Source organism: Cebus imitator, unplaced genomic scaffold (assembly GCF_001604975.1).
Source record: "Cebus imitator isolate Cc_AM_T3 unplaced genomic scaffold, Cebus_imitator-1.0 Scaffold354, whole genome shotgun sequence".
NCBI lineage: Eukaryota > Metazoa > Chordata > Mammalia > Primates > Cebidae > Cebus > Cebus imitator.
The window spans coordinates 176,873-185,288 of NW_016107669.1; the positions used below are offsets into that span (position 1 = coordinate 176,873).

Here is an 8,416-nt window from a genome sequence, read left to right on the forward strand (position 1 = left end):
TTGTTCTAAGTCAGAAGCTGACTTGATTGTTTAATATAGAACACAAACATCCACAGCCACTAAATGACTTCACAGAAAACTAGCCACATTAAGTATGACATGTAGACATCACAAAACTACTTTTGGGTACCTGGTTTAAAATTCTGAAAAATAAAAGAAAGATTTTATTTCTAATAGGGGGAAGGAGTTCCCCTTTTCCATAAGATAAAACAAGAGACCCAAACACAGGACATAAAGACAGCCCTGTACAGCAAGATTCACTTTCCACAGATAGCCACAGAGATTCCCCGCCACTTCTTTATCCTAAAGTGTTGAGATTCAAATCAATTCAAACACTCTACATACAATTCATTGAGTCCTTTTCATTTTCAATTTTATTTTTTAAAAAAAGACATTTAGGTTATGGTAAGAAATTATGAGGTTACTTTTTTTTAAAATCTGTCAATTGCTACAGTAGTGGAATAAATAAATAAGATTTTTTTAAAGTTCAATGTTTATAGACATACTTATAAAAATGACTGAATTAGAACACATTAAATAAAATTGATACACACCAGGAAGGGATTTAGGCAAGGAAAGGCACATCATATTACCACAAGAAATAAAGACCATAGTTGGAGGTTGATGGACAGCCAAACTTTAGATCTTGTGGTAGGTTTCCCAGCTCTGGAGGGTCATTACGGTGAACCGTTCTTTATGGTACTGGGCTAGAGTAACTAAATAGCAGTTGGGGAATGTTACTTTGTAACTGTAACATAAGTTAAAAAGAAAGCACACTTTCAATAACCCTGGTATGTGAAGAGGAAAGGAAAAACATCCCAAATGATTTGGTGGTACTAAAAATTTTATGGAGAGTTAAAAATAATAATGTTAATCCTTGTCTGGCTGAATTGGAATTCTTGCAGTTACAAAGTGAGAATTTCAAGTAAACATTGTATTTTTCACTTTTTGTAGACAGACACCAGTGCAGATATAAACAGCTGCCATATCTCACCTCAGATGAAGCTATGTGCCAATGCTTAGGGAAAATGATATTAGATAATTTCCCAATTTTATAATGCTTAAGTCTTGGAAAGCAGCACTAACACTGCTGGCTGACTGGCTATCTACAACAGCAAAGTGAACATGAAGTTTGGACAATGATGAGAGGTTTCCCAGAGAAATTATTAGAGAGTTTTCAGTTGAATAGATAGACACTTCAGTAAAACAAAAAAAACTAACAGACATTAGCAGAACTTGTTTGGGTCAAATTCCTCTGCCAATTATCTTTCATAAATGTGTGTCAAGTCTCTATCCATTTCTTTCTGTCTAGACCTATATTAGTTTATTTGAAAGATGGCATCACTTAAAGTAAACCACATAAATTTTAGTGGTATTAAGTGTGTATTTAGTGGTGTATGAGTATAAATAAAATAGATTTTCATAATAAAATGGTATATCCACAAATAAAATAAAAATTAAAAACAACTGAGAAGGAGGTGAGGAAAGTATCAGTATTATTTTAAAAAAATAAAATGGCAATTGTAAAGCAGGCAGTTTCTTGCTCATGCCACACGATACGCCTTCATTAAGGTGTACTCTTTCCGGTTGGTGTGAGCAGCCCAGATGAAGAGAGCAGAAGCCATGAACTGTAAGGGAGCTGAGACACAAGCCAGGCAGAAGGACCATCCAAATTCACCCGATACATTGTCAGGGAGCTCTAGTTTCTGGTGGAGTAGTTCAATTCCAGCAACGTAACAACTTACTGAGCCCAGTGTACACAGACCTTGAGGGAAAATTCAGGGGAAAAAAAAAAAAACATGGCTGGGTAAAAGCACAGTAAAGAGCTTTTCAGGCAGTGTGACAGGGCAGTTAATACATGAACCCTTAAGATTTGTAACTCTTTGGTCCCTAAGGAGACAGGGAGAAGCTAAAAGGTAAGTATGATGGCAAAACCTACCTGCAAGGAGATGGAGAATGCCCGTGGCGATGGTGGGATATAAGCTTCGGCAAATGCAAGCACAAAGTCCAATCAAAGCCCCGAAGCACATCAAACCTAAACTCACAAAAGGCAGAAGGAACTGGCAACGCCACAGATCTGATTTTTAAAAAGAAGAATAGAAATGTGACCATGATTTCAGACCATTTTCCCACAATGGCAATTTCTTTCAAGTTTTAATTAGCTCTTTTCTCAAAAAGTGAGAACTATTTTAACAATGAGGCATCCTTTCTAAAGTGTGTTATTCAAAAAGATGCTAACCTAATCCTGATAAAAGTGAAAGGACACTAACAGGTAGCGACTACAGAGGGTTTATTACATACCAGGAAATATCTGTCTACACATTTACTGTGTTAATCCTCCCAACAACCGTAAAAAGCAGGTACAGTCAGCCCTCCAAATCTGCAAGTTTTGCATCCACATATTCAACCAACCAAGGGTTAAAAATGTTCAGGAAAAAAAAAATTAAAATAATACAAATTTTAAAATATATAACAACTATTTACATAGCATTTATATTGTGTTCAGTATTAGAAGTAATCTAAAGATGATTTAAAATATATAGGAGGAAGCCAGGTGCAGTGGCTCACGCCTGTAATCCTAGCACTTTGGGAGGCTGAGTCAGGAGGATCATGAGGTCAGGAGTTCAAGACCAGCCTGGCCAACATGGTGAAACCTCGTCACTACTGAAAATACAAAAATTAGCCAGACATAGTGTGCGTGCCTGTAATCCCAGGTACTCAGGAGCCTGAAGCAGAATTGTTTGAATCTGGGAGGTGGAGGATCATGCCACTACACTCCAGCCTAGGCAACAAAGCGAGACTCCAGCTCAGAAAAAAAAAAAAAAAGTGTAAATAGCCTGTACAAAGTAACACAGTAAGTGGTAGAGCCAGGATTTGATACAAAAATCACTCCAACTCTACCTACCAACAATATTTAAGTCTTTATAGGATGTAAAAGCAGTAACAACAAGTATATTAATGGTAATTATAAATGACCTGTCTTATAGGGCTGTTGAAAGAATTACATAAAGCACAAAGCAGAGAATCTGAAATATATAAGAACTCAATAAAAGGTAGTTTTAATTATCATAAATCCTTCAACAACATGGGAAAACCTGATGACCTTATAAAACATGTGATTCCATTTTTAGATAATATTCATTATTAGAAATCTATTCATATCCACCTTGACCAAATTTACCTTTTACTGCTGGTTTCACTTTCTGGAACTTAAGTGTTTTTCTCACTTACTTCCCTTAAAACTCTAGTAATAAACTGCTTGCTATATATTCTTTTTATAAAACTAAATACCTACATCTTATTCAACCTTTTCTTTTACAACATCGTCATTCTTCTGGACAAGGGACGTCCCTATAGCCCTGAAAACTGAGGCTCAAATCTGATGACAGTATTTCATGGGCTGCCTGACCATCAACAAATAGACTTTTCCTAATAAATACTTTCATCTTTTTTGTCATCCACCCTTTTGTTACTACCTCCTAAGACTGGATAAACACTTTGGGCAGGCCTGACAACTCATTGACTCATTTAGGGCTTGCAGTCAAATTTTTTCACATACATCTATCTGAACTCAAGCAGTGGAAAGTGTTTAACTCAAATGCAGGAATTGTAAGTTATTCCAACTAAATTTCCTCTTATTAAATGGGCCCATTAATAATATCTTCTGAAGATCTAGACCCCATCACCCAATTAAGTAGTTGTCCCTGTCAACTTCAAATCATTTGAAATTTGGTAAGCATGTATCTACCTTGTAAAATATGTGATCAACAGAACAGAGTTCACTGGATACTGTTAGACATCTTATTTAAAAGTTGGCACAATCTACTAACTCATCTTGTTCCAAAAACAGAGTCCAAAAAAAGACAAATAAAATTATCATTGCTCCCCCAATCGTTCTGGTGAAGTCAAAGTACTCACAGGTCCTAAGTAGATCAATCCCGCTATTGTGGTTTCCGGGATCAACAAATTTCTCCATGAACTGCTCCGTCAGTGTGAAACTCACACATTTTGTGACCGCATCAAATGACTCTGGAACAAGAACAAGTGCCTGTTGTTTTCATCATAAACATTTAACACAAATCTCTTTCAGTAATTATTCTCCAAAGTAAAAAGTAAAAGACGTTTCCAGGGGGGTCAGCAACTCCTCTGGCCCTGATTGACACACAGGTTTCATAGGCGTCCAATGGATGCCACCGGTCCTCAGTAGCAGGCTGAAGACATAGGCACGAGGAAGAAAAATAAAGTGGAAGTAGTAAAATGAATGGCAGAATAGCTACATAGGAAGCCTAGGAAGAAGGGGAGGAAACACCGGAATAAATAGGAATGTCGATCTTCTTGCCTAACCCTGCTTTACCAGTCATATCGCCATCTCAGGGAATGGCAACTCCACATTTCTAGTTACTTGGACCGGAAACTTGAGAGTCATTTTTGTATATTTACACTCTATCAGGAAATCCTAGGAGTTCTTTCTTCAAACTATGTCCAGAAAGCAGCTGCTGCTCAGGGCTACAACTCTGGTGTGAGTCATAATCATCACTTAACCTGAATTACTTCTATAGCCTCCTAACCATAGTCTTCTAGCTTCCACCTTTGTCTGCTGCCTCTGTTCTCACAACAGCCTGGGTGACCAGATCATGGCTCACCACTGTACTTGGAGTCAACACCAAAGTTCTCGCTATGCCTAGAGTCTTCCAGGATTTGGCCCAGTACCACTCCCAAAGCAGGTCTTTGGCAGCATTCCCACCTTCCCGACTCTCCCTTCATTCCAGCCCAGTGGCTTCCTTACTGGTCCTTGAATATTTCAGGCATGCTCCTGCCACAGGGCCTTTGCAGCAGATGTCCTTTCCACCCTAAATGACTACCTCCCCATTTACCCATATAGCCAACTCTTTCATCTAGTCTTTACATTCTTTACTCAAGTGGTGTCTTCTCAATAGGACCTACCTTAAGTATCCTGCTGAAAATCATAACCTATGGCCCCCAGTACTCCTTTTCCCACATATTTCCAAATCCCTTTAGTGTTCTATTTTGCCATAGCACATGTCATCTTTTAATATACTATTTATTCTGTTTATACTGTTTTATTCTGTTTACTGCCTTTCATCCTTTATTAGAATGCTAGCTCCCCAGGAGTAACGATTTTGTTCTCTTTCCTGATGTCCTCCCAGCTAAGAGGCCGTGGAACATGAAGGCATGCAATAAATATTTGCTTAATGAATGGTCAAGTGATAACACTCCACTATCAACTCCAAAATCAATATCAAGTGCCCCTGTGACCTCATAAGTCAAACTGAACATTTTACAATGAATTTTTAACCAACTTTCTCCCCTTTCCTTTCAAATTACCTCTTTATTCAGATACAATGACATATCATCCTTTTGATATGTGGTAACTCAAGCTTGTTCTGCTATGATTTGAATACAATGCTCCCCCACTAATGGGCCAACAGAAGTAATTATAAATAAACTGTAAAGTTGTCCCTTACAAAGAGGTCTAAGGCTACCATTTTAATAACTGGAAATTAAAACCTTTAAGTGTTAAATAAGAATGCCTGCAAAATAAACCTGAAAAACTTAGCTGTGGTTTTTTTTACTTCTGTAATACAAATATCTTAACCTACAAACTCTGCATCAAGATTGTTGCAAAATAGTCTCATAATTAGACAGATTTAAATGTAGAGCTGGTGAAATTATATCCTCTAAGTCACAGGAGCAAATGATATATAGTATAATACAGCTAACTCATAAAAGAACAATTTGTTGAGTTGATTTTAGATGGTAGTCCTTTATTAGTTGCCAAATATTTTAAAAGTCTTTTGATGTACTTTTTCAACTATTTCTTTATGACATGTGTGAGATTAATAAAAAGTATCTAATGCACGAGTAAGTACAAAAATTTTAAACGGCTTTCTCAGGATAAGAAAAGTTCCTCATCCAGCCAATATTGATGAGTACCATGGTAATGCAGAGAAGGTGGGGAGAGAAGGTGGTAGGAAGAGAAGATACACCATGATTTATTCCCTTAAGGAGAGACAGAACCAACAAAGCTACTTACATTACATGTAATTGGGCAATCATTAGGTTGTTTTGTCTATTGTTAAACAGGTAAAGGAGAGAGAAGTTAAAATAAGAGAAATACCTGTCCTTTCTGGTGGGCTATACCAATGCATGTTTTTGGATATGGTGATACACCGTCTCCACAATCCCACTGTGCCATTGTATCGAAAAAGTGCATCATTGTAAGTCTTTTCATCTGCCTCATCACTAACGAATTCATCCCAGATGCTTTTATTCAAATCACTGGAATTTTCTTGAACTGGACTTCGATATTCATACCAGAAGTCTGTGCCAATGGAGGCTGCCATGTAGATGGTGGAAATGAGGCTAAGCACACAAGCAATAACAAACGCTGTAGCAAAACGGTTATCCATTCTGGCATTCAGACTGCTCTGTTTAAAAGTTGAAGGAAAAAAAGTTAGACTTTAAGGACAAATAAGAAAGATTATTTTGAATTATTCCAAAGGACCCTTCACCCGATTCCCCATGCCTTCGTACATAACCATTAAGAATTTTTTTTAGAAAGCAAGCACGTTTTTAATTAAGTTTAAAACAAAACGCATTCTCATAAAAGTACTTATTGAATGCTCACATACCCAGGATGCTACGGAGACAGAGGTCTTGTTCTCTAGTCTATCACCTGCATACTAAAACAGACAACACTGAAATGGACATACACATTACAGATACAAACAACACACATGCCCATGATCAGCAGTGTACCGTGCACACATTTTAAATTACAGACTGAATTTCTGCACAAGCTGCAGAGGATTAAGTGTTCTGGATTTGAGTGTTAAAAAGGCACAGGAAAAGGAAGCAGTGGAAATTGGCTTCTCCCAGTTTCCTCTGAAGAGGTAAGCCTCCTAAAAACAAAGGTAAGAGTCAGGAGCCATATGGAAAACAGAGTGGAAGATGTTTGTTAACCCCGAGGGAAAGGTTGTGTTAGGTGTATAAAATAGCAAAGAGAACAATAACATGTAATAATGCTAGATAGCAATCTCTCCCTAATCCATTAAAGCTAAGCCAAGCGTCTTGACGCTGCCAAATGCTTCACTGCTGTCTACTCTCCCTATTCCTTATACTTCTGAACCTCCTCAACCGAAACCTTGCTCTCTCCCTAAATCCTAAGTGCAATGTATATCCGCAAAAACTAAATGATCCCTCCTTAGCCCGGCAGAAAACTCTCAAAATATGAACCGTCCCAAGGCGTGGACGGGGCTCCGCGGCAGTAGTAAATGGCCGCAGCAAAACGACTCAAGGCGGATCGCGCTGAGTCAACTACTACGCGGCAAGTACACACCGTGACCGTACCCCACACCTGACGAAGGTGCACGAAAAACAGACTCGCCAACTGCGGTCGCTGAGTTTGGAAAACGGGAAGCGATTCGGGAAAGGCAAGGGCAGTGACAATAACGATAACTCAGAAAGTTGGGTTTGCATTTTGGTTTTTAGAAAATGCCCCCTTCGCCCTGGTGCTCTCCAATGACCGTAAAGGGTCCCAGCCTGGGAACGGCGGCGCGTCCCCGCCGGACGCCAGGCGCGGCCACCCCCCCGGGGCACGGCGGGGCCGGAGAGGCCGGGGCCGGGGCGGGGCGGGGCGGGGCGGCCGTGCGCAGCCCCCCGCCAGCGGCCCCAGGTACCAGACCAGGCCCCGCCCTAGAGGGCTCGGCCCAGGGACACCACCGCCGCCCGGAGCCCGCCCAGTCCCGACCACGCCCGGGAACGGGGCCCCTCCGCAAACCGCCGGGAACGTCGAACCGCGACGGACCCCCGCCCGGCCACGCGGGTCCCACTCACTCACCGCCCATCCTCCTGCACAGCCGGCTTCACCCTCTAGCTCAGACCACAGCACCCTACTCTCCCCGCGCCTCCTCTGACGCACTTCCCTGCAGAGCCCGCCCCCTCCATAACTCCCGCGCCTCCGCCTCCGCCCCCACCCCGGGCAGGGCCGCGGCCCGGGGGCCGAGGGGCCTTGTGGGAGTTGTAGGAGGGACAGCCTGAAAGCTGTCTGAGGCGGCGGTAGGCATTCCCGGCGCCGCTCGCGGTGCATTGTGGGAGATGTAGTTCAGCTCCGCGGGGCAAGCTGCTGCGCAGAAGGGAAGTCTAGGCTGTTGGATTCTTGCATTTTAGGGAGGAAGGGACGATGGTCCAGAAAGTAAAGCGGCCTGTTTCCGGTCACCTCTAGTCAATGACCGCGACCTGTAAAACTTAGGTCTGACTTAGTCCTGTGCTTTCCCTATCACACACTACCCTGCCTCTAGATCTAAGTATAAATGAGCGAAAATGCGATCCTACTTGTGAAACATTGACCCATTTTATTTCCCTCCCCCAGAATCCCTCGCACTGGAGCAGAGCG

General features: G+C 41.3%; 1 protein-coding gene across 8 annotated transcripts; it reads right to left on the minus strand.

Annotated features, from left to right (window-relative positions):
* Window positions 1–351: 351 nt before the first annotated feature.
* On the minus strand, window positions 352–8,077 carry CLDND1 (claudin domain containing 1). Of its 8 annotated transcripts, none has more exons than XM_017506344.1 (6): window positions 7,862–8,077; window positions 6,654–6,704; window positions 6,140–6,449; window positions 3,919–4,029; window positions 1,940–2,077; window positions 352–1,765 (listed from the first exon to the last, which is right to left on the minus strand). In XM_017506344.1, exons 3-6 carry the CDS (start codon window positions 6,429–6,431, stop codon window positions 1,545–1,547), a joined length of 762 nt encoding a protein of 253 aa, XP_017361833.1. In that variant the 5' UTR covers window positions 6,432–6,449; window positions 6,654–6,704; window positions 7,862–8,077; the 3' UTR covers window positions 352–1,544. The 8 variants fall into 8 exon arrangements, with proteins under 8 accessions (XP_017361833.1, XP_037586501.1, XP_017361835.1 ...); XM_037730573.1 differs by having other exon boundaries at window positions 1,940–2,035; window positions 6,654–6,697; window positions 7,862–8,034; XM_017506346.2 differs by having other exon boundaries at window positions 6,654–6,697; window positions 7,862–8,034.
* Between the last annotated feature and the right edge of the window lie 339 nt (window positions 8,078–8,416).